General features: G+C 39.9%; 1 protein-coding gene across 5 annotated transcripts in view; it reads left to right on the top strand.

The window, feature by feature from the left end:
- Positions 1 to 25799, top strand: part of SP100 (SP100 nuclear antigen) — a 107317-nt gene that overhangs the window by 27012 nt on the left and 54506 nt on the right. For 3 of the 5 annotated variants that reach the window (XM_033111889.1, XM_033111891.1, XM_033111887.1), the window contains exon 1: positions 7658 to 7806. The exons of 1 other annotated variant lie outside the window; for it this stretch is intronic. In XM_033111889.1, the coding sequence (XP_032967780.1) occupies positions 7775 to 7806 (32 nt within the window). In that variant the 5' untranslated portion in view covers positions 7658 to 7774. Of the gene's footprint in view, positions 1 to 7373; positions 7611 to 7657; positions 7807 to 25799 lie in introns of those variants that run through there. One more of the 5 variants, XM_033111890.1, reaches the window with a different exon arrangement.

Genomic DNA, 25799 nt, shown 5'->3' with positions numbered 1-25799 from the left:
CTGCGTAAATAAGTCCTTGAAACAAAAACCAAACTTCATAACCATCACTCAATCTCCCCCTTTAACATAGAACAAATATTCTTAGGTTCCTCGGCAACAACTTATACATCTCATGGTCATAGATGGTTTTTAAGTATTAACTCCAACTGAAATGTTATAGTAACCCATGTCTTTTCACTGCACATACTATTTGCTCTGTTATTTTGTTTATGAAACAAGCCCACTCTAAGCAGGTATGTGTTTGTTCTCCCGTGAGCACAGAAGAACAAAGTGTGCGTAGTTCTGTTTGCGTGTCTCCTAACAAAGGTGTGCCTCTGATGCCCTGCACATAACATTGCTTCCCACTTAGCTGGGCAGGGGGTTCTGGGGCCCTGGAACCACTGGGGTCTCCAGAAGCAGGGCTGGGCCTGGAAGTGGCCAGAGCTAGTCTGCTGCTGACGAGTGAGGACGGAGAATTCTGCTTCTGATCTACAGGAGTGAACTCCTAACAAACTGGCCTCCTGCAGAAAACATCTAGAAACTCTGGACAATATTCAGAGAACAGCTGCCTGAGACTTTTGGAAAGTGACCAAAGGCAGGGTGACTCGCGAGGGAAATCGAAACTCAGAGGCAGCCAGAGTGCAATGTTTCCTGTTTACTATCGCCTGGCTGTGAGAGCAGCCACAGGCTTACATGGGGTGGCCCAATCTTTGGTAGAAACTCTGCTGTCTTCCTGGTTGGCAGCACCAGGGAAGAAGCCCAGCACCCCCAGGCTTTGTGGGGAAGGAAGGGGAAATTCCACAAAGCATAAAGTCACAGAGAGAAGCCCCAAAGCTTGTGTATAAACACTCCCCAAGTCTCTGGCAGATGCCTGGCACTAACTGAAATCAGTCTGAACTCATGTACGAGCTGCAGAGAGAATGTGAAGTTTGAGATGAGCCATGTAAATGACCTCCTGAGAAGAGCTGATTCTGTTCTGATTCTAGTGAGAGTCGTCAGTTAGGAGCATATTTAGTAGATTTAGATCCAGCCTGGACGCTGAGGTTGTTGTGTATTGGTTTAATACGATTTCAGATCCATTTGTTTATTACTTAAGTGAGGTTGTTTTAATCTGCTTGCTTATGACAAAGACAAAAAAAGTTGCTTTGATGTAAGTATGAAGTAACTCATGCCAGGATGTCACCATTGTACACCTGTTGTCATTGATAAGCAGTCAACAACCCAGTAGCTGAGTCCCTTCTGGGGACGTAGCAATAAGAACCTGTGGAAAAGCAACTATGGCAAGGGGACACTTGGACTTTAAATACTGAGAGTTTGTGAGGACTATTTGACAGTTTGGGTTTGGGAGAGGCAACCATTCACTAACCGAAAATCTCTCCGAAGACCCTTGGGGCATTGGCTCCTGTCTTGCACTCCTAGTGTCTATGTACTCCTGTAGACAGTGATGATAAACGTTATAGAGGCCTCGTGAAAGAGATCAGCCCGCCTACCAACACTGGCATCTTCGTTCCTTAGCAACCTGCTCTTAGCAACAGGGGACTTTTACATTTGCGCTAGCAGCTGCAAATCAGCTATTTGGTTAGTTGCCAACTCTCCTGAGTGCCTCCTGGTATAAAAAGGTACATGTCATATTAAATTTGAATTTTATTCCTTCATTTCCCCTTCCCTGGGACAACAGTGTGACTAATCTGTCATTTGTTTGGTGTGTTATTTCTTTATTTTGCCTAGTAAGATATATTATCCTGTATGTTATTCGCTTGTGAAATTCCCACAGTGAACCGTGCTAAATAAATTGCTGGCAAAGACAGACTCAGTCTGAGTATAACTTCTGCCTCCCCAAAACAAAACAAACAAAAACGGGTTCTGCAGAACAATGTAATTAATCAGAGACTTGTCAGACCTTCAGCTCGCACTTTTGTTCAGATCTGCTGGTCTGAAATTTTTCATCACACATGAAATCACTTGTTCCTACATTCCATTAAAACTAAGATTTTCTCTCCTTGAAATCTTCATTCAAATTTGCCCCTGAATCCACGGCGTGTGTGACAATAAGTCTACACTGGTCATACAAAACAGTGCATTCTAGAGTCCTCTTGGGGTAACCTCCCCGATATCTTAGCTGGGAACAAGGGTGTGGAGTGTCCAGGGAAGGGGGTGGCTCCTGTGCTGAGACATTGGTCTTACATTTTCAACTCCATTCTGCTGGAGCTGTTTGCACGTAGGTAGGACCACGATCTGTGGCGCTGCCTCCAAGGGTTCATCCACAGGTGCCTGTGTCTGGGTGGGGAAGAAGATTCGGGACCCCAGACATAGTCTTAGCTGTATAACGACATGGCCCAGTTTCTGGCTTGTCTGGTGTCTATGACCACTCCTGGGGGTCTCTGAGAACAGTCATTGAGCCCATGGCACATGCAACCTGCATTTTGTGGACATGTCCACTCTTGGAAGTTTTCACAAAATCTGTGTCATTGCACGTAGCCTGGTGTATTGTACAGCAGCTGGCTGGTTGTCTTTACTTTTGCTTATTCAGGAAATACATGATAGCCCCTGGTTCCTACACTGTACCATTGTCTGATGGTTGGTAAGTGGTAAACCTAGGCCCAACTTGCCCAAGCACCCCAGTGGGTGAGGACACAATTTCCAATATCTAGTTCTTGCAAACACAGCTCAAGGAAATCACTGTTATTACAGCCCAGGCTCTTGGATATATATGAGCCCCTCACTAAATATGGTTCCACATGCAGCAGGCTGAAGTCCCCCCTAGAATTATTCATGGGAGGGAGTGCCATACTCCATAGACGGCATGCATGGCGAGGGCAGGGAGGTCTTCCTTCTCTATAGAGGGGAGGATGTCACCTACTAGACAGCCCATTGGCCATTGTCAAATGGTTAGTAGCTGCAGGAATGTCATCTGACCTCCAGGGAACTTTCTCTCTATTCCCTTTATGCTCCAAGATAATGGATCAAAGTCAAATAAGATGGGTGAATTTTCAACTTCAATGTCATGGTTGTAGTCCTGTGTACAAAGCCATTGTATCTGGAGACCCTAGAGGCCACCTGCTCCTGACAAGCCTCATTCCAAGGTGAGACATAGGATATCCAGCAGAACCTGGTAAAGCTCCAGTGCCACACCTGTGTGTTCCTGGGGCCACGTTATGATCTGGCCAGACCCATGTGGTTCTCCTGTGCTAGTGTGCTGGGACCCTCTAGGATGCCAGCTTGTTTCATGGGCACAGCATTTGTACACATGAGAAACACGTGCACCAGGCAGAGGGAAAGCACAGGACTTGGCCCTGAGGGAAAGCTCATTAGAGGTATTTGGGTTTCCTCTGGGCCAGAGCTATTACAGCTGATGGTCTAAGAAGGCCCACCTCATCCTTTATGCGGGACTTTCTCTGCCCTGGGCACAGGTGCCCTGGGAGTGCCCGAGCCTAGCTGTCTCCCCAACCACAACAGTTTCTAGCAAGAACACTTGTGAGTAAAACAGTCTCCACCCCTCCCTATACATCACCTCCGGACAATGGTCGGCAGGTGTGCATTGGCCTTGCTAGTGTTAACTTAAAAATAAAAATGACTTTTAAAGTGACAAGCAACAAACATTTATTGAAATCAATAAGAATAGCTACTCGGGAATCATATTCAGGCAGAAGCCCAAATAATGTTCCAATTAGAAGACAAAGGCAATGGGTACATATGAGAAAGTGCCAGGGAACAAGTATACCAATAGAAGACAGGCATTTCTATTGGTGCAGATAATATATCCTAGTGACAATTCTAAACGATGTTTTTAATTTTCAGTCCAGTAGTCATAATAACTGCTTTCTTGTTGTCTTTGCAAACAGTTCTTTGGGACACAAGATTGCTTAGTCCCCGTCTAAATGTTATTTTGCCATGTTTTAACATTCCTAAGATTTGAGTCATAAGACATGCAAGACAGTTCCTCTGGCATGGCGGCTCCAGCTCCATTTTAAAGTGTCTCCATTTATGTTGTTGTTTACTCTAGAAATATACTCCGGATGCCAAGTCCTCTGTGCATCCTTCTGTGTGTGTATCTGTCGTGCGGGAGATCCTGCTCACAGCGTCATGTGTCGTGCGGGGCGGCCTGGGGTGTCTCAGCTCCCGCTCCCCACATAAGAACGCAGGATATGGTGAGGCCAAAAAGGAACACCCACGGAGCCATAGGTAGGGGAGTCACACCACTATACTCTCGCTGGTGGCTGGGTTGGAGACACAGGAAACAGGAGCCACACAATTCTCAACCCTCACTGCGCCGCTTGCAGACTCAGCCACCATCTCCTTGCTAGCCCCCATTTTTTTTCTAGTGTAGCCACGGCAGTTATATTAGTGCCCAATGGCTCACTGGTTACAGCTGACGGCCAACTAGCCACAGCTGATGGCCATTTGATCACAGTTGACGGCCATTTACTACCTGAGCCAGCACCTTTCTATGTGAGGCCGAGAGCCTGGAAACTGCTTTTGGGGGCTCTGTCCCCACAGTATCCCTCGGAGTCCTTCTGTGTAGGGACAACTTAACCAACTTCTTCCCATGGTGGAGCCTCCTTACGACATCCCACCTCCTGTCTCACAACCACTGAGTCTTCACAAAGTTGCATTTTCCATCCCCACTGTTTCTGTTCTGTTCAGCAACTCAGAGGTCCCTGCCATGGGCCCTCTACTAGATGGAAGCACCCACTGACAAGCAAAAAGAAGTGAAGGCTGCTTTCTAATGGGCTGCTTCTGTATGGAGAGTGCAGGTGATCTGAATGCGCCTCCAGAGACACACCTTTTCTTGCCACACATGCATCACCTGGCTGTCCTGAGGTCTAGGACTATCCAGGGACCATTCCAGGTCACCACGATTAGTAATGGATGCATGGAGGGACTGTAGAAATATTAGGAGTGGGAAGTCTACAAAGGCTTCATTGTCCATTCAACTGCCTGCTTCCCTCCTTCATCTCCTCTCCTTGTGGTGCCCCGCTGACCCTCTTGGGCTTATGAGTAGACGCTAGGTTGAGATAACTCCCAAGAAACATCCCTCGCCCTTCCTGGGGGCAGGGCTGACCCCTGCAGCTTTATTTTATTCCTTATGAAGCAAGTCTGATGTGGTACTGACTGATGCCATATCTGCCAGTGATGTGGACTCAAGGGGACAACGGGGACTCTCGAAAAACACGGAGATTCCACTAGGATCCCCAGAATATTAAACATGGTGAACCCTGTAAAAGGCCAAGCTTTTTCAGTCAAGCAGTTGGGCATGTAAGTCAGTAATAGCTGGGTAAAGCTAAGACACTCGGGTTCCAATCTCCAAGAGGCTGGAAACCCTCATGGTGGAGGAAGGTGAAGACCACCCCCCCTCAGGGAGATGGGGGTGGGGGAGACTTGCCTGAAGTTGTCTTCATGAAACCCCATAACTTCTTTGAAGTCTCATATTTTCTCTTAAAAATTCATTCTATGCCATCCATTTTTTAAACTTGTTTAATAATTTTAATTGCTTTAAATTACCCACTATTGAGTAAAACCATCATGCCTGGGGGGCTTCAGGATGATTCTCTGCTGTGCGCTCCAGGAACGCAGGCCTCCTGCCCAGGAGGGGCAGGTGTGAGCAGCTCCATCTCCAGAAGGGTGGAGGAGGCAGGGTCGTCTTGGGGCTCCGGGACAAAAACGAAGCCCTCTGGGTTTAAGATAGCTACCATCTTGAGAGGAGAGGGTTTGTTGTTTCGGTTTCTCTCAGCAGACAACAATACCCAGGTCTAAGGAGGCTGCAGTACCACAAATGAACACTAGAGGGGAGTGCAGGCGTGGCTGGAGCCAAGTTGGGGAGGAAAGGGCTACCCAGAGCCTGAGGTAATGGGGACACACGGGTGCTAAAAAGAGAAATGTGACAGTAGTAACAGATTCCTTCCTTGCTTTGTATCCACACTGTGTCTGGGGCTGGGTGTCCATGGGAGAGAGGCATGAGTGGTTTCAGTGGGTCGCAGGGAGTGTGGTGCTGTCCAGCAGTAACCAAGGTACCGGGGAAACCAGTGCTTGTTCGGTTGTGGATGTCGGTCACCAACCTCCCAGAAGTGGAGTCCAAGACTCCAACTGAAGGGCTCTGGGTGCTGGTGGCGACTGTGGGTGGGATCGGCCGTGGGGCCGCGGGCCAGCCTCCTTCCTCCTCGGGCAGCACAAGGGCTGTGGGCTTCCTCAGCGGTGTTTCTCAGGGATGACCCTAGACCTCCTGAAAGTGGCCCAGACGGACTTCCCAACGATCCCCTTCTCTTCCTCCCTCCGCACAACCCTCACACTCCAACCTCTTCCTCCTCTGCCCAGATGCCTCTTCCCATCCCTTTTTCCAAGGATTCACTCCGTGCCCTGTAAAAATAATCACATTTCACCTCCAACAATCCCTCTGGCTTCTTACAAACTAGGTAAAAAGCCTCAGGAGTCCACAGCTCTACCACTCCTGAGCCCAGTCACTGAGGTTCTACTAAGTGGGAGAAGGGGGTTCTGCTTCACCCCAGTCCCTAAAAGCCGAAATATTGCCACCAAGTATCATCGAGGCTACACATGGAATAATTGCACCATGCTATTGCTGGGGGCGTGGAGGGGATGATCCCTTTACCCATCCAAGGCACAGTGGATGAGAGCTCAAGGAAAGAGACATATGCCCATGTGCGCGACCCCTTTTAAGGTGTCAGCGGGCCCTCCAAAACTGCATCCCTTTGTCCCACTTGAGTTCCAAACTAACAGGCCAAAGGTGAGGCAGATGGGGTTCAAAATACCAGCTTTCTTCCTGCTAAAGCTGGATCGGGGATAAGGCTTACATGTATGGTCAGAAAGGATCCCTAAATCTGAACCCCAGAATAGGGCTTCACCACAAGGCCTCAGGCTGTTCCACCCATCGCACACCCCCACACCCCACAGGCCGCTGTCCCTGTGCACTTGAGCTTGGAGAAGCACAGAGCCCTGGCCTCTGCAGGCAGGAGGAGCCCAGGAGGCCCACAAGCAGCAGACTCACCCTCCCATTGTACCCCCAATCTGAGAGCCTCCCCAGAAACAAGGGAGGAAGCAGGGGGACCAGGTGGTGATTAATGGGCTAGCTCCTAGAAGGGACATTGTGAGGACCTGAGTTTCCCACTGAGGTCCCAGGTGCCCGCTCCCTCCATTTCTGCATCCACAGAGGTGCTGAGGGTTTCAATCCTCTGGCCCAGTGGCCAGCGTTGCTGCTGTCATTAAATGCTCAGGTCTGGGACTCTACTGCCTCATCTCAGGGACAAACCTCTGTCCCCACAGGGTCTCCCAGGTTGGAGACTCGGCCCCACTACTGAGGTCTGAACGAGGCTGCTCCTGGTGAAGCTTAGGATGCGGGTCTCCTTGGTGTGTCCTCCACCACGTGTCCCTCCTCACTCGCTGCCTCTCCTGCTTCCCAGGTTTCCAGGCCCAGTAGCCCAGGCTGCTTCCCTGTTTGTGGTGTCTGCACAAAAAGGGGGCTCCTGGGAGCTGGCCCTGCTCCTCCTCTGGGGTCCTCCTCCTCCGGCCTCCAGGCTCTGACTGTCAGTCTTTGTCCTCCATTCCTGCTGTCACATCTCATGATGGCTGAGAACCACCCAGGGGCTGCAGGAAGAGGGAGACATGTCTGACAGCCCACGGCAAGTTACTTTCGCTTTTCTTTTCCTCATTTGGGTGGAGCCATTTCTGAGTTAGACGGTTCAGACTTCCTGCTCAGGACTCGGGCCACGCTGGACCCAGGCAGGGGAGACCGGAGGGATCAGAGGCCCAGGCTCCAGGCCTGGGCACGGCCCAGGGCGGGAACATGGCCAGTGGGGGCAGCGACCGCAGCATCAGGTCAGTCCATCTCCCCTCCTTTACCTTTCTCTCTGGCCACGTTTCTCCTTTAGGGGCTGTTATTAGACACTCATGTGAACCTTAACCTTAGATGAGAACACTCACATGCAGTGTAATGAAATGCAGGAATATGTAATGAGAAATCCGGTTTTTAAACTGTAGCAGGACAGCTGCTCGTGTGAGTCCAGCTTTCCACACCCACTTGACTCTTGTTTTACAACCTGCTCAGCTGACAGGACCTTCTGGAGTCGGCTGCTCTTTCGCACGCTTTGAGGCAGCGATTGTTATTTTCTTGTGACCTCTGAACCTTCTCATTTCCTCAGGCCTCCTGCACCTTCACCTAGGTTGTTTCAAAGAAGGTACTTTAGAAAATGTAAAATTCAGGGTAAACACATGAGTTGTTTGCAAACACTGAGTGCTGTGGTCTTGTACGTGACCTGGGGAAGGGTCAGCTCCGGGCCTAGTCCCATCTCTGGCCCTGGGTCGGCGTTCTTTCTTCACTGATCTTGACCAAAGGGAGTAAAAGAAAGTTTAAGGACCAAGACGTGAAAGACTAGTGCAAGCTGACTGTTTTTATTTTTACTTTGATTTTCTTCTCTGGGTTATACCTCTGACAAGAGGAAAAGGGTAGAAATCCTTTTTCTCTAGTAAAATGACTCAGAAATAACATTACTTAATATGCTTAATTTAAAAAATATTTTTAATACAAAGAATTACATTTTACATTCTTGTTCATAAAATTTCAAAAAACATGAAGTATATAGAGGGAAAAAGTCCCACTCACCACCCTCCCCTGTAGCTTCCAGTCCTGGTCCTGTAGAGGGTCGCAGGCAGAGCCTTCCTTATCTTTTTCTATGCATTTACACATATAACTTATTTTCCTAAATACACAATTTGCATCTTCTTTTTTAAAACAATGGGATTATATTCTATATGTCATTTGCATTTTTACTTATTTTAATGGTAAAAATATTAGAGGTCTTTTCACTTTAATAAACATAGATCTTCTGCATTCTTTTTAACAGCTGCATACTACTCCATGGAATCGATATACCATAATTTTTAAACCGTTCTCTCTCATTGACAGACAGTTCATTTTCTATTGTTCACTTTTACCAAAGAGCTGTGATAACAACATTTATATATTTCTCTCTTTTTAGCAGATATACAAGTATTTGTCTATGTCACTAACCAAAAAAGCGAAATCGCTGAGGCAAAGAGTACTGATACTTGTTTGTAAATCCTGCCAAGCTGCCTTTCTGAGTAGCCGAACCAATATATTCTTCTAACAATGAGATGAACCATCTCCCAATACCCATTTTAGCAAAGGTGCTGGATAAAGGGATTCACTTAGTTAATTTGCATTGTCTGATTACATGGAAGGAGAACAGTTTTTTCTGTTTATTGGCCATTTAAATTGCCTCTTCTATGAATTGCTTGCTGTTTTATTTTTAGCCAGTGTTATCAGTTGAGGTGATTGTCCTTTCTAGATGATAAGTGAGAGTTTGCTAAATATTCTGAAAGTTATAGATATACTTTCCTTGTCTCTTAACTTTGTTTATAGTGACTTTTTTTAATTAAAGCTTGAAACTTAGAGTATAGATTAATGATAGCATTGATTTTATAATACACATACCCTTGTGTAATGATGAGCAGGAAAAAGAAGGAGGAGAGACACACTCTAGAATGGAGCTAATTTATTTAGCAATATCTAATCAATTTATTTAGTAATAGGTAATAGCAAAAGACAAAGGCAATTAATAGAATATGTTAATGTGAGAAAGTAAAGATGGTTAAGACTAAACTACATACACTGATAACAATGTCACGTCAAAGGAGTACACATACATATAAGTTTAAGAGACCTCAACATATGTTTACTATTGATCAAAAATCACTTGGCCAAATACACAAATAACATCAGTAAGGAGTACCCAAAAGCAGTAATAAGCTCTAGAGGATAGTAACTATTACAGTAGATGTCAAAAACTCACCAAACTGGGGGAGAACAGCACTGGAAAAGTCATAAATCAAAACGTTGCCAGGTATATAGCTGAGAGAAACTCAGGCATTTTCCACACCACTGTTTGCTAGTTCCCAAGAATGTTGCTGCTGCTGCTGCTGTTGTTGTTGCTGTTGTTGCTGTTGTTGTTGTTGTTGTTGTTGCTGTTGTTAGAAGTTAGGATGTCTTCTGATGTTTAAGCTGCAAGCTGCATACAAGTTTTCTAGATGCTAGCAAGTTCTCAAGAAGGCTAAGCGTGGGGAACACCACTGGAAAGGCTGGGAACCAGCCAGCCCTCACCAGGATCGAGGCTGGAAGTCAGGACATCCCCTGGTGTTGTAAGCTACATGTTACTGGAAGTCTTTAAAATGAGGAAAAATCACCAATGGCAAATGACCAAATGACGAAATAATAATAATAATTACACTGCCAACTGAGGCCGGTCTTCTATAGTTTCTCAGATATACCTTAGAGCCAAGTTTCTTGTTCCTGCCTCCCCCTCTCAAGGAATGGCCAGTTCCAGGAGGGTCCGGCAGTTACTGATATGAGTGTTGCCCATCTGGCCGATTCATCCAGATGAGCAACAAGGCCTGGCGTGTGTCTGTCACGTCGTCCTGATATAACTTAGCTGCTTCTTCACTTCATCTGCTGATGTGGGCGAAACAGACAGAACAAAGAGGGAATTCTCTCAACCCCTGATCAAGAATTTCTTTAACTCTAAGCTGACCATCACCTCACAACACGGACAGAACAACAGACATCATCTCATATCTCCCCTACTCAAGAGAATGAGACCAAACAGAAAACCTCATCTCATGTCTCCCCTGCTTGGGAGAATGAGACCAAAGGGGGACAGAAAAGCAACCTCATCCCATATCTTCCCTTCTCGGGAGAATGAGACCCAGAAAGCAACATCATCTCATATCTCCTGTTTGGGGGAATGAGACCAAAGGGGGAATTTAATCAACCCCTGATCACAGCACAGAAATTACCTCAAATACAGGAACAAGTCAAAGCAAATAGACAAAAGCTCACATCAACCAATGAAGGCAAATTTCTTTAACATCATCCCTACACCTTGGTATTAGGAATAATTAAAATAATGCTGCAAGTTATCTGTGAATTCCATGCACACTGTCTTTAACCATAGTCCTGTGTTCTTAAGGTGGCAGATTCAATTCCATCTTCACTTCAGGGAACGTTTCTTGTTCAATATCTTCAAAAACGTATTATTTTTTAATTTGGGGCCAAAACTATTTTTCCACTGGAGCAACTTTAGCCTCCACAGCTTTATCTGTACCTAATGCTTTCATCTCTTTAGCTTTTTGCTTTCTGTTCACACTAGTTGTCGCAAACCTTTCTTCTATGATAATTGTTTAATTTTTAGTAGTTTTTGGTGCCTTCTTATTCCCAATTTTTTTAAGTTGATTGCATTTATTTTTGAGGGGAGGGCCTTAATTTGTTTCGACAGCTCTGCAAGCTCGACTTTAACCCACGTTTTGTTATTATATAAATCTTCTGACACTGTTGCTTTATTTATTTAGGTTTTACTGCTATGTAAGTGCTTTGGGGATTTCTTCTTCATCCTCTCAGTTATTCCTTTAGATTGCTTCTGTCAGCAGTTTGGTTTCTGTGTTGCTTTACTTCCTTTTTCATACGGTTTTACTGCCCATTTCGCTCATGCTTGACCTGGGCAGCTCTCCCTTCACCTCTGGTTTGCACCGTCTTCATCTGAGTGAATTATGCTTCACATTTTCTGTCTTATCTGGCACTGAATAGCTTCTCATCTACAGTTTGATCTATCTTTATTCTTATCTAGTTTTTCTGAGGGCACCATTGTTTGGTTAACCATGATTTTCCCCACTGATTTGCAGTGCCACCCTTTTCATTACCCAAGTGGCCATATAAGCAAGGTCTGTTTCTGTGCTCTCTCTTCTCTGCCACTGACCTATGAGAGCCTTTCCTTGTGTCATACCACTCTGTCATAGTGACAGTGGCTTCATATGAACTCTTGATATCAGGTAGAGGAAATCTTCCCATCCTCTTTTCTTTACCAAACTGTCTTGGCCCTTTGCATCTCCACATCAGCTTGTCAAAATCTTGTTGGGATTTTGTTTGGGATTCCACTCAATCTATAGCTCAATTTGAAAAAAACTGACATCTTCATAATATTGTGTCTTCTATCTCATTAATATGGTATGTGTATGTTATTAATTTAAAATATTTTCTAGTAAAATTTATATTTTCCTCCTTAGAGGTCATATACTTCTGCTAGATTTTTTGCATGGATACTTGATATCTTTATGTAATTAAATCTACATAATTTGAAATCACTTTCTAGCTACTTGTTACTAAGATATAAACATAAATCAAAACTTTGCCATATTAAAAAAAATTCTAACGATTTATATGAAGATATATATGTATACATATATTAATTTACATCATGTATACATAACGAGAGTTTTGTTTCTTTACATCTAATCCTTACATCCACTATTTCTTTTTCTAGCCTTACTGCGTTGGCCAGGATTTCCTGTATTATGACTAATACAAATAGTGACAGTAATCATCTGTGTCTTGTGCCCAATCCCACAGGGGAAGCTCCTCTCATTGCACAGTGTTAGATGATGTTTCCTGTAGGTTTCCTTTCTTAATACAAAAACTTACACAGATTAAAGAGGTTTTATAGTTGGCATGTGATATTTTCAATGTACGAGGTGTTCCTGATCCTGTTTTCTATTGTTTCTACTATTCTCACTATCAAAGTTTTTTTTTAAATAAACTATTATTTTTGGAATAATTTTATATTTACAGAAAAGTTGCAAAGATAGTACAGAAGTTTCTGTAACTACACACCCTGTGTCACTTCCTGTAACATTATCCTGTAACATTACACAATTGTAGGACGTTTGTCAAACGTAAAAATCCAACATTGGTACATCACTGTTCACTAAACCACCCACATTTTTAACTTCACCAGTTCTTCCACTGAAGTCCTCACTCTATTCCAGGATTCAATCAGCGTACCACATTGCCTTCAGTCATCCTGTCACCTATTCTATCGGGTCTGTGATAGCTTCTCACTCTTTCCTTGTTTTCCATGACTTCGACAATATGAAGAGCACTGGTCAGGCATGTTGTAGAGCATCTTTCAATTTGGGTCCATCTTGATGTTTTTCTCATAATTTGACTAGGGTTATGGGTTTTATGAAAGAATACCACAGAGGGGAAGAGCCCCTCTCATCCCATCACATCAGGGAGATGTCCACCTGACTTCTCCTGGCTATTGTCCTGCAGCATTTGGTTAAAGTGGTGTTTGTAGGCTTCTCCACTGTAAAATCACTATTTTTCCCTTTCCACACTCTGTTTACAAAGGTTATTTTGCTGGGGTTTTCTTTGTTTGTTTTTGTTCTTTTTTTTTTTTTTACTGTGTACTCACTTGTATTTGAGAAACATTATTTAGAGGTGAAATTAGACCTGTAATGAAGGCACTAGCTTTTGGCAAGGATTTCTGGTTAAAAAGTCAAGGTGCCTGAGGGCACTACCCATCAGGGAACACTCTAAAACACGGTCAGGGTCTGAGGGAAACTGGAGCCACCCAAGTAGTTTACTGGGAATGTGATTCCCGGCCAAAGAGGTCCCCTCTCCTTTACTCTCACTGTGAAGATATGATGGTGATGGTCTGGAGTCCTGTTAGAAACTCTACCCTGTGTGGACTCCAGACTTTGTTTCCATCCCTCTCACATGTTGAGGTTGCCAAAACTGAGGATCAGCAAATGCCTTAAAGTACAAAGTGATTTCTGTACTGTCAGAAGTCCCTGGTTTCTCCTTCCCTTTTACTTTTTCACAATAAACCCTTTACAGTGTTTTCAGTGTTTTCATCTCTTCAGTGATTGATAACACTTAAGTGTTTTTTCCAACTTTTAAGTGTCTTCAGCAGAAAGCAATATTGCATGTAGGGGTTGAAAGTATTGAGATTTTTTAAAATTCTGTTTCACCACACCAGAAACTTAGGGTGATTGATTTTTGATTAACTGTCATTTTTGTCGAAGTTTATGCCTTGAGGTTTGGTTGCAGCTCTGACTGCTTCTAATATTTTTCTGTTAGCAGTGATGCTGTAATGAGCCCAGATTTTTGTTTGTTTTGCTGCTGGGATTTTCAGAGTTTCTTGAATTTGTGAGTTGATGTCTTTTATCCATTTTGTAAAATGCTTAGCCATTATCTCTTCATATATTTCTTCTGCCATCCCCCAAATGAGACCTTTTGGCTGTTTCTCACGTATTCCTTATATGCTTTTCTGAATTTTTCCATTTTAAAAATTTCTGTACTTGGATATTTTCTATAGATCTGTGTGTCTTATAGATAGCTAATTCATAAATTTTGTCTCTTTTCTGTTTCCAATCTTCTGCTAAATCTTTTCACTAAGTTTAAATTAAGAAATTATCATTTTCAGGTCTAAAAATGTCCATTTGATTATTTTTTGTGGTTTTCAATTCTCTTGTGGAGTTGCTCAACTTTCTATTTTTTTCCATCTTTTCATCCATTTTCTTGTGCATTATAATCATACTTTTTCTGTGCTCACTCCAAGCTCTGGATCATCTGTGTATCTGCATGTATTATGTGTTTTTGTCCCTTGGTTTCATCCTACAGTCCAATCCCTTCACATTATTTTTGATTGAACGCCAGGAATTGTTTACACAAGACACAGAGCCTCCTGATGTTATCATCTTCCATGTGAGAGTATCCCCCTTTCCTCTGCTAGGCACGTATAGTAATAAAGTGGATTACCTGAAGCAAATTAGGGCATAAAATGACTCGAGATGTGTTTGCATTTTCTGATAAGATGTAATATATCTCTGGTTTGTCCTGATCCCAAATGAGGATATCCAGGGCTTTCAACTGAGAGACTGCATTCAAGTTTTCCCTGCTTTTCAAAAGTTTTGTCACATTTTTAGCTTCTTGCTTCATGCAGCTTTAGAACTAAGAAAAGTTCTTGAGAAAACCAACCAAGTTTTTTTTATTTCCTTGAAGTCTCTAATTTTTGCCCTCCAACCACACATGACTGTTAAAAATTCTGTTACTTCCTTGTCCTCTAGCCATAGCCCTCTCCCTCTGCCAAGTCCAGATTCTCAGCCTCTAGTTGTGTCCAGAATTAAAAAGTGCTGTCAGGGGACAAAATGACTCCAGATTCTGTAGCCATAATTATCATTGCCATTTCTGAATAGTGAGCCTGCACATAATTCTGCTCTGCTTTCAGAGGCCTTTGACATGGTTTCTCTAGCTTCTTGGCCTGGCAAACTTCACCAAATATCTTGATGGGGAAAGTGACTGTGTGTTGGGGCCCCTCGTCTCCAGCCTGGCATGACCATCACAAGCTCTTCTGTCTTCCTTAATCCCAGCAGAATTCCTTGGCCTTGGCCAAGCCCAGAGTCTCAGCCTCTGCTCCCAGAATCGGCAGATACCCCCAGAAAACAGAACAACTATAGCTCCTCAGCTTCCAAAGTTCTCCTGTATGAAGCATCTTAAGTCTTTGGAGTCTATGTTTCTTCTGTAACTCTAATCCCTTCTCAAGTAGTGTTTTTGGTATCCTGTCCAGCAAGTCTAATTGTTACAGACTGAACTTCTGGACTGCCTCAAACTATAAAGCCCACCCTCTGACGAATTGTGGATAGATGACTTCTAGAGGTACTAAGCATGATTCATCTTTTGTTGTTACACTTTTCCACTTTACTCAAAAATCACATTTTAAACAAATTTTATGTACTCCACTTTACTAATGTTATCCTCCTTGTGTCTTGTTTAAGAATGCCTTTCATATGCTCAGAATTCTAACTATATTCTCCTATATCTTATTCTCAAACTTTACTTAGTAATTCCCAAATATTTCCCGACATCATGTGCCCAGTCCTTGATTAGGGGCAGGAATATAATGTTAAGACAAGCAGACTAAGTCCCCTGTCCTAATGGAGATGACGCTCTGTGAGAAAAGCAAACAATAAGCAAATGGATAAATAAATACATAATTTAATGGCTGAACATGGTAAGCATATGAAGAAACAGAAAACTTATGGGGTCCATGGATAGAGTGCAATGGGAGTGACTGCTGTTTTAGATAGGAGGTCCCAGGGGAGTTTTCTAAGAGGCTAATATTTGATGAGATTCCTGAATCAATGGAGGAAAAGCACCATGCAAATATCTGAAGACATGTTCTGAGCAGAGGAAGCAGCCAATGAAAGGTCAGGAATAATAACCAGCCTGGAATGTCTGAAGAAAGCTAGAAGATTAAGGTACCAAAGGGCGGTGGTCTACAACAAGCTTTCTGTCTCTGCGTTTTCTTGGTAATCTTGCATAATTTTTTCTTTTGAATCTATTATCTATAGAATTTTCTCAGATCATTCATTTCTCCTAGCGATTTTTAAATTTCTGCCAGCATAGTTTTAATTCCTAAAAACTCTTTTTAAAAGTTGCTTCTTTTTTATACCATCCTTATTTTTTTTAATGAATCCAATATTTTCTCTCTACTGTGGAAGATGATAATTTTTTAAATTCCATGTGTTTCTTCCAATGTTCCTTTAAGAATCAGTTTCCCCCCAGTTCCCGCCCCAGTATTTGCTGGTTCTCAAGGATTCCATCCGGCAACCCCTTGGTGTCCAGACCCATTTAGGAATGAAACATGAACACCAGCTCTGTGGAAGGGATGCCGCTAGCTGACTGGCGAACTTCATTTTGCCAGTTTTGTTTTTCACCTCCCAACCTGTCTCCTGAAAAGTATTAATGGTTTCTCTGATTCCTGAACCCTTTCACAATTCAGAAACCTAAATGGACTTGCCTCTTGCTAGTTTCCCCCCATGTAAGTAATTATATTTTTTAAGATTTATTGAGATATAATTGATATACAAAAAATTATACACATTTAAAGTATACATCTTCATGGATTTGGCAATATCCATACATCCACAATACCATCACCACAACCACGGTACTAACCAGAACCATCACCTCCCAAAACTTTTTCATGTTTGTGAAATATAAGTGCTATGGTTTACAGATCTCTAGAACTTATTCACCTTTCAAAACTGAAACTTTATACCCATTGAAAAGAAATTCCCCATTTCCCCCTCTTCAAGCCCCAGCAACCCCCGTTCTTTTCTCTACTTCTATAAGTTTGACTATTTCTGATACTTCATGTAAATGGAATCATACAGTATTTATCCTTCTGTAACTCATTTATTTGACTTCGCAGTGTCCTCTAGATTCATCCATGTTGTTTGTTGCAAATGCCAAAATGTCCTTCTTTTTTTTTAACACTGAATAATTTCATTGTAAGTATATTCCACATTTTCTTTATCCATTCATTTGTCAATGGACATTTGGGTTGTTTCCATATTTGGGCAATTGTGATAATGCTGAACTGAACATGGAACTGCAGGCATTTCTTCCAGATTCTGATCTCAATTCTTATAATGAAATATCCTGAAGTGGGAATGTTGTATCATATGGTAGTTCTATCTTTCATATTTTCAGGAATCTTCATACTGTTTTCCATAGTACTGTACTTCTTTTTCCCTCTAAAAGGGTACAAGGATTCCAATTTCTCCACATCCTTGCCAACACTTGTTATAGAGAGAGAGGTGTTTTGTTTTTTTTTTTTTTTTTTTTTTTATGAGAGCCTCCCTAACAAGTGTGAGGTGATACCTCATTGTAGTTTTGATCTGCATTTTTCTCATGATTAGTGACGTTAAGCACCTTTTCATATACCTGGTAGCAATGTGTATGTCTCCTTTGAGAAATGTCTGTTCAAGTGCTTTGCCCATTTTTTAAATTGAGTTTTCTTGTTCTTTTTCTTTCTTTTTTTTCTTCTTTTTTTTTCTGTTGAGTTGTAGGAGATTCCTATATATTTTGGACATTAACTCCTTATCAGATAGATGCTTTGCAAATATTTTTTCCCATTGCATAAGATGCCTTTTTAGTCTGTTGACAGTTTTCTTTGCTGTGCAGAAGAAGCTTTTTAATTTGATATAGTCTTAGCCGTCTATTTTTGTTTTTGTTGCCTGTGCTTTTGGTGTCAAATCCAAGGAATGAATTATTACCAAGAACAATGTCAAAAAGTTTTACAGTGTCAGGTTCTTTTTTTTAACATGTTTAAAATAAACTTTACATTTTAGAGCAGTTTAGGTTCACAGTAAACTTGGGTAGAAAGCAGACACTTCCCCTGTATTTTCTCCCCCAAACATGCACAGCCTACTCCACTGTCAACAGCCCCCACCAGAATGGTGCAATTGTTACAATTATGAACCTACACTGACACATCGTTATCGCCCAAATTTCCTAGGTTGCATAAGGGTTCAGTCTTGTACATTCTGAGGGTTTGGACAAATATTTAATGACATGTAGCAGTTATAGTATCATACAAAGTAGTTTTTCTGCTCTAAAAAATCCTCTGTGTTCTGCCTATTCATCCCTCCTCCTAACCCCTGGCAACCACGGGTCTTTTTACTGTCTCCATAGTTTTGCTTGTCCTAGAATGTCGTTTGGTTGGAATCAAACAGTACGCAGCCTTTTCAGATCGGCTTCTTTCACTTAGTCATATGCACATAAGTTTCCTCCATGTATTTTCATGGCTTAATAGCTCATTTCTTTTGGGCACTGAATAATGTTCCATTGTCTGAATGTTTATTTATCCATTCACCTTTTAGAGGACGTCTTGGTTGCTTCCAAGTTTTGACAATTATGAATAAAGCTGCTATAAACACCCATGCCCAGGTGTTTGTGTGGGCATAATTTTTCAGTTCCTTTTTGGTAAATACCAAAGGGCACAATCCCTGGGTTGTATAGTAAGAGTATATTTAACTTTTTTAATTTATAGATTTTTAAACTTAGATATAATTAACATGTAACATATCAGTTTCAGGTGTACACCATCAATATTTACATATATTGCAAAATTATCACCACAATGAATAGTTAACATCCATCACCAAACATAATTATAAAAAATTTTTTTCCTGTGAGGAAACCTTTTAAGATCTACTCTCTTAGCTGTTTTCAAATACACAATATAGTATTATTAACTCTAGTTCTCATGCCATACATAGCATTAAAGTTTCAGTAATTACATTTAGTCCTTACTCCATTTTGAGTTGATTTTTGTATACACTATAAAACGGGTCCAATCAGGTTTCTTATTCCTGCATTCTGTGAAATTGGCTATCACTTAAAAATTCATATCTCATCTTCGGAAATGTTTGCTGGACATCTGGTGTTTGATGTCCCTTTCTTCTCTGTTCTCTTGTCCTTGCTGCTTTCTGCAATAACTCTCTGATGGGATTTATTGAGGTCTCAGAGGGAACATTGACCAATGTGGGCGTGTGTTCAACCTGCCTGGTTTAACCAAAAGCATAGATAGATTTTCTAATATGACTTTTTCTGGAATTCTTGAGATGCTTGATCATAAACATTACTTTTTCATCCACTCTTGGACTGGGCTCACTAATATTTTATTAGAGAATTTAACCTCATGTATTTATAAGTAACATTAGTGTACGGTTTTCATTACTCTTGTATGTATCTGGTTTTGATAGCAGAAATATAGTAGCCTTATGATGATTTGAGGTGATTTGAAAAATTTTTTAAATAAATTGGAATGCTTATCTAATACAAACATTTTCTGTTCCTTGAAGGATTGCTGGAAGTTGTCTATAAAACTGTTTGAAATTGATATTTGTGGGTGTGGAGAGAGAGCAGGGTTAGAGTAGGGCTGGAAGTGCATTACTTATTTCTTCTATTACTTTTAGTTCTATTTAGTTCTTCCGTTGACTCTCAGTTTTGATCATACATATTTTCCTAGAAACCAATCATTTTTCCTAGATTGTCATACTTATTGGTAGAAAATTATATTTTTCCTAAGAGGACATGCAAGGATTTCTTTTATAAAGTTTTAATCTTCTCCTTAACTGGAGATATATCCCTTTCCTTATCCCTAGCACTGTTCATTTATGTCTTTTCTTCTGTTCTCTTGATCAAACTTTCCATTTTGTTGTTCTCTTCAAAGAACCACCTTTTGGTTGTATTGATTCATTTCTCTTATTTTTTGTTTGAGATTTAATTATATCCTGCTTATCTTTATTACATTTGTGCTCGTTTTTTTTTTTTCTTTCCTACTTCTTGTCTTCATCTTCCTTGGAGTGGGGGGATTACCTTGATTTCTTTTTTTGACAGCTTGATTTAAAACTTAATTTAATTTTCAAGGCTTCTTGTTTTCTAGTAAATGAATTTTAGGCCATGTTCACCTCTGTGCCACTTTGGGTATGTTTGTTATTTTTATATGTAATGTTTTATTGGGGTTTATTTCTTAATCATCTGTAATTTCTATTTTGATTTGCTCTTTAAACTAATGACTGTTTAGAAAAAGCTCTGAAAACTTCTCAGTAGATAGATTGGGGAGGTCTTCCTTTGTCCTGGTTCTTTGTTCTGATCTCATCACATATGGTTGGAAAATGTTTTCCTTAAGACTTCTTCATTTGAGGGTCTATTGTTATTTCTTGTATGGCCTAAGGTTGGTGAGGGGGTTGTGAACCCCAGCTCTGCTAATGCATAGCTGTAAAATATTTCCCTTTAATATTTTAAAGATATTTTCGTATAGATCATGACTTCTGCCATGCAATCTGGTAGAGTATACATTTTATCGGTATGAAATAACCTTCTGTGGTCTTTGTAATACTGTTCAACCTAAATTCTATTTGTTTCTGATGTTAGTTTTGCTACAGGGCACTCTTCACTTTGCATTTGTTTAGTACGTCTTTTCCAGTCTCTTTATTTTCAGTCTTGTTGAGCTGTTTTATTTTTGATATGTCCCTTATAAGTAGAATACATATAGTGAAATTTTGTTTCCTATCCAATATATATATTTCCATATTTTGTAAGCTTATTTCATTAAAATTTATTTTGATCACTAGTATATTTGTATTTATCCTTGTTATCTTAGTTCTTACTTAATATTTACAAGAATTTCTTGTTCTCCCACCCTCTTTCTTACCTGTTTTTGAATTGGGTGCCTTTCTTTTGCTCCATATTTTTTCATTCAATACAACTGGGAATAATACCTTGGTTTTTTTGTTTTTGTTTTTTTCAGTTGAAACTGGATTTTTTAATAAACATACCTAGGCTTGTATTGTTCTCTCAGTGTCTGGAGTCATTTGTTATCTTTTCCTAAGCTAAAACTGGTACTTGATTTTATTTCTTTCCTGCCTCTTTCTGTTCCCTCCATAAACTATTTGAGTCCTTGTGGTCTGAAAATATTTTTATTTTATTTTCATACATGAATGAATATGTGGGTGTGTTTACAATTAAGGTTCAAAATGATTTTGCACTTAAAATTTTGAAACTTTTTTTCATTGTCTTCCTGCATGCATTGTCACATATAAAAATTCCAGTTTCCATCAGGTTTTCATTCCTTGTAGGTAGTTGCTTTTATTCTCTGGAAACTTTATAATTTGTCTGTAATCTTTGATGTTCTAGCCTTTCACAGTAACATATCTAGGTGTGGGTTTTAAATATTCACTCTTTACACTTGATGGGCCTTTTTAATCAAAGGTACTAGTTTCCGTTTTAAGAAATGGAATTCCGTTCCTCCTTTTATTTGATTTCCTTGTTCTCATTCTTTCTTTTCTCTCCTTCTGGAATTCCCCTTGGCAGAATGTTGAAACATCAGATTATGCAGTATACCTTAATTTTTTAAAATGTTTTCCATATATTCATTTTTCTTGCATTCCAGAAAGAAATGTGGCTATCTTTTCTTCAAATGAGTCTATTCAGCTATTAACATGTCTATCTTTATTGTTTAATTGTTTTAATGCGGTATAGTTTGCTTAAGTTCACCTCTTTTAGGGGTACAATTCAATGACTTTGAATAAATTTATAGAGTTCTGCAGCCATCACCACAATTCAAATTTAGAACATTGTCATCACCCCAAAGAATTCACTCATGGCTATTTGTAGTCAATCCCTATTCCTATCCCCCACTAGCCTACTTTCTTTCTTTGTAGATTTCCTTTTTTCTGGAAATTTCATATCGATGGAATCATACATTATGTTGTCTTTTGAATCTAGATCCTTTCACTGAGCATAATATTTTTGAGGTTCATTCATGTTGTAGCATGTATTAATATTTCATTCCTTTTTAATTGCTAAGTACTACTACATTGGATGAATCTACCACATTTTATTCATTTACTTGTTGATGGACTTTTGGATTGTTTCCACTTTTTGGCTATTATGAAATACGCTGCCATGAATATTTGCATACAAGTCTTTTGTGGACATGTTTTTATTTCTCCGTAGTTGTCTAGGAATGAAGTCATTGGGTCATATGGTAACATTATGTTGAACGTTTTAAGAAACTATCTTACAGTGTTTCCAAAGGACCATTTTCTGTCCCCAGCAGCATGTATAAAGGTTCCAGTTTTTCCACAGTCTTGCTAAAACTTGTTATTTTATGTCTTTGATTTTAGCCAATGCACTGGGTATGCATTGGTATCTTGTTTTGGTTTTAATTTGTTTTTTTCCTAATGACTAATGATGTTAAGCATCTTTTCATGTGTTTATTATCTTCCATAAATCTCTTTGGAGAAATAGCTATCAAAATCAGCCCATCTTTCAATTGGATTATTTGTCTAATTACTGAGTTGTAAGAATTCTTTACATATCTGTGTATAAGTCATTTGTTAGAAATATTAGTGGCTAATAGTCTCTCCCAGACTGGGACTAGTCTTGTCTTTTTTTAATGGTGACTTTTGAAGCAAAAAAGATTTAAATTTTGTTAAATTCCAATTTATCCTTTTATGGATCATGCTTTTGGTGTTGTGGCTACCATTTTTGTCTAACCCCAGGTCACAAAGATTTTCTCCTATATAGTCTTTGGAAAGTTTTATCATTTTCACTCTTACACAGGATGCTACATAATTTGTGGAAACCCATAAAAAATGAAAGTGGGGGAACCCCTGTTCACAAATCATTAAGAATTTCAAAACCACAAAAGCAGAACAGTAAAGCAAGCACAGGGTCCCTTTGACTGCATGGGATAAGGATGCATGGCCATGGAGCTGACCCGGCTCTTATATTTAGGTCTACGATCCCTTTTGAGTTGAGTTCGGTGTGTGGTGTGAGGTGAGGGTATAAATTAATATTTTTGCATGTGGCTATCCAAATATCCTTGTTGAAAGACTAACTTTCCTCATTAAATTTCCTTGGCAATGTTGTTGAAAATCCATTGACCAATAACGTAATGGTTTATTTCTTCACTCTCTAGTCTGTTTCATTGATCCATATATCTATTTTTATGCCAGTATCATAACTGTCTTGATGAATGTAGTTTTATAGTAAATATTGAAATCAGGGAGTATAAGTCCTCCAACTTGGTTCCTCAAGATTGTTTTGGCTATTCTGTGTCCTTTGTATTTCCACATAAAATTTGAAGTCAGCTCCTCAATTTCTGCAAAAAGGCCTCTGGGATTTCGATAAGAACTGCACTGAATCTACAGATCAATTGGAGGAGAATTACCATCTTAAATATATTGTCTTCCAATCCACGAACATGGAATGTTTCTGTTTATTTAGAGCTTTAATTTTTCTTAGCAATATTTTGTCATTTTCAGCATAGAAGATTTGCATTCCATTTGTTAAATTTATTCCTAAATATTTTATTCTTTTGCCTACCTTTATTTTTTAATTTGAAAGCTCTGCTTTTAAATTTCTAAATTTCCCAGTTAATTGTTTTATAGAAACAATATTATCTCATAAGCTGTGGGGATATTAAATATATTTATTCTAAAGTCTTGTTCTGTTGGCTCTATTATTTCTATTTCTTCTGATATTATCAAAAATGATAAAAGAAAGATCTGAAGGGACCTACGCGAGACCCTAACACTCTTCACTGAGCCAGTGTTAACAGCCTGATATGTAGTTTTCCATGCCCTTCTCAACATTTGTTCCAAATTTTACACACATATAAAATATTGTTATACTTTGATTTGTATAAAAATGGGATCATAATACATTAATCTGAAACTGATGTTTTTTATCGATCAATAAACTATGTCCTACCATCCAAATTTCTAGAAATAAATAGCTATGTACTATGCCATCAGTATAGATTTGCCATAATTTACTCAACCATTCAGCCAAATGCACAATCAGATTATTTTCAGGGTTGGAGGTCAGGGTTATTTATTACTGTTATATTTTTCTACAAAAAAAAAATGCTTATGGCCATCTAGCCAACAAATATTTATTATTACCTTGTGTGTATCAGATACTCAACATAAATCAAGGGACAAAACAAACAAAATTCCTTTGCTGTGGCATATATATTTTTGAGAAAAGAGAGACAATGAATAGGACAATAAACAAAATAGGACACTAAATAAAATACATAAGTAATTAATTTGGTATGTTAGGGAGTAATAAGGGCATGGTAAAAAGTCATAGAGCTAGATTAGGAGGTAGGGAGTACATGAACAGAGTGGGGGGCTGTGGCTTTCATAGGTTGGTCAAAGTAGGTCTCATTGAGAAGGTGACGTGGAAGGACCTTAAGGCGATGAGGGTGTTAGTTCACCACATGGATATCTGGACAAAGAACACACTACACAGAGGAGACAGCCAGCACCAAGTTTCTAGGGCTGAAGTGTGCCTGATGTGGTCAAGAAACAGCAAAGAGGTGGTTTGACCAGTGAGAAGTGAGCTAGGGCAGAGGAGAGAAGGGCTGGATTATTTTGGGCCCTGAACACCGTAAGGACTTGGTTTTCCTCTGAGGGAATTGGGAAGGCACTGAAAGTTCTGGAGCTCTAGTTTCTATAAGATGCTTATTGTTTTTTATTTCCATAAGATAGGTTCTAAAAGTGGGCCTGACTGCTAGGGCAATAGTAGTGTATCTTAAAATTGAGTAGATCTGGCCAGATCTGTTGTATGAAGGCTACAGCAATTCATGTTCCCACCAGAAATGAATGACTGTTTCTCTTATCTGCCGCACTGCAGTGCCCCTTGTGAAGTTGTGTTTGCCAATCTAATGTGTGAGCAATGGTTTCTCATTGATGTTTTAGTTTGTGTATATTCACATGGTTATTGGACAGTTCAATTTTCTCTAAGTGCCTGGTCAGTTCTGTTTTCTTTGGGGTTATTTGTTATATTTTATTAATAGGCTATAGTCTTTCTATATCAGATAAAATAAGCCTTTGTTATAAGGGCTGAAAATATTTTTCTACATTGTGTCTTAACACCGTATTGCTGTTTTTTTTAACATTTAAATCTATTAAATCTTCCTCTACCTACTTAAAAAAATGTTTTGAGTGGACTCAGATATTTATTCTGTCATATAAGTTTTTATATTACTTTATCCAGTCTCAGTGGGATTACAAGTAGCAAGTGGACCACGCTTTTAGGATAATTTCAGAAAGATTGTTTTTAAATTCTTATGCTTTTCTAATTGGGGGCACCTTATATATCTCCATTCATTTAGATCTTATTTAATTTCCTTCAATAAGATTTTTATAGCTTTCTTCATATAGGTCCATACCTTTCAGATATTTATAAATATATGTGCATGTGTTTGCTATTGTGTCTGAAGTATTATTTTGTTTCTTTTCAATTTATGTTGTTCCAAATAAAATCTGTAAGTTTTATGTATTTGTTTTTTTTATTCATGCATGTTGGCAAATTGTTTTTCTAGTTCTTATAGATTTTAGTTAGGTCTCTAGAGTTTCTATGTATATAACTGTAGGACATATAATGTATCTTATTTTAGTGTTTGTATCAATGACTTCATTTTCTCATCCTATTGCGTTAGCTAACGCTTCTAAAACATGTATAAAACAATGATGGTAATGATAGACATCCCTGTCATTTTTCTTTAAATGACTATCATTTCAAAGTTTACTATAATATTTGTCAGTTTTGGAGACTATTGTATTAGCTTCTATCTATTTCATAGAGTTTT

Source organism: Rhinolophus ferrumequinum, chromosome 8 (genome assembly GCF_004115265.2).
Source record: "Rhinolophus ferrumequinum isolate MPI-CBG mRhiFer1 chromosome 8, mRhiFer1_v1.p, whole genome shotgun sequence".
In the NCBI taxonomy this organism is placed as follows: Eukaryota; Metazoa; Chordata; class Mammalia; order Chiroptera; family Rhinolophidae; genus Rhinolophus; species Rhinolophus ferrumequinum.
This window is presented reverse-complemented; position numbering and strand designations above follow the sequence as displayed.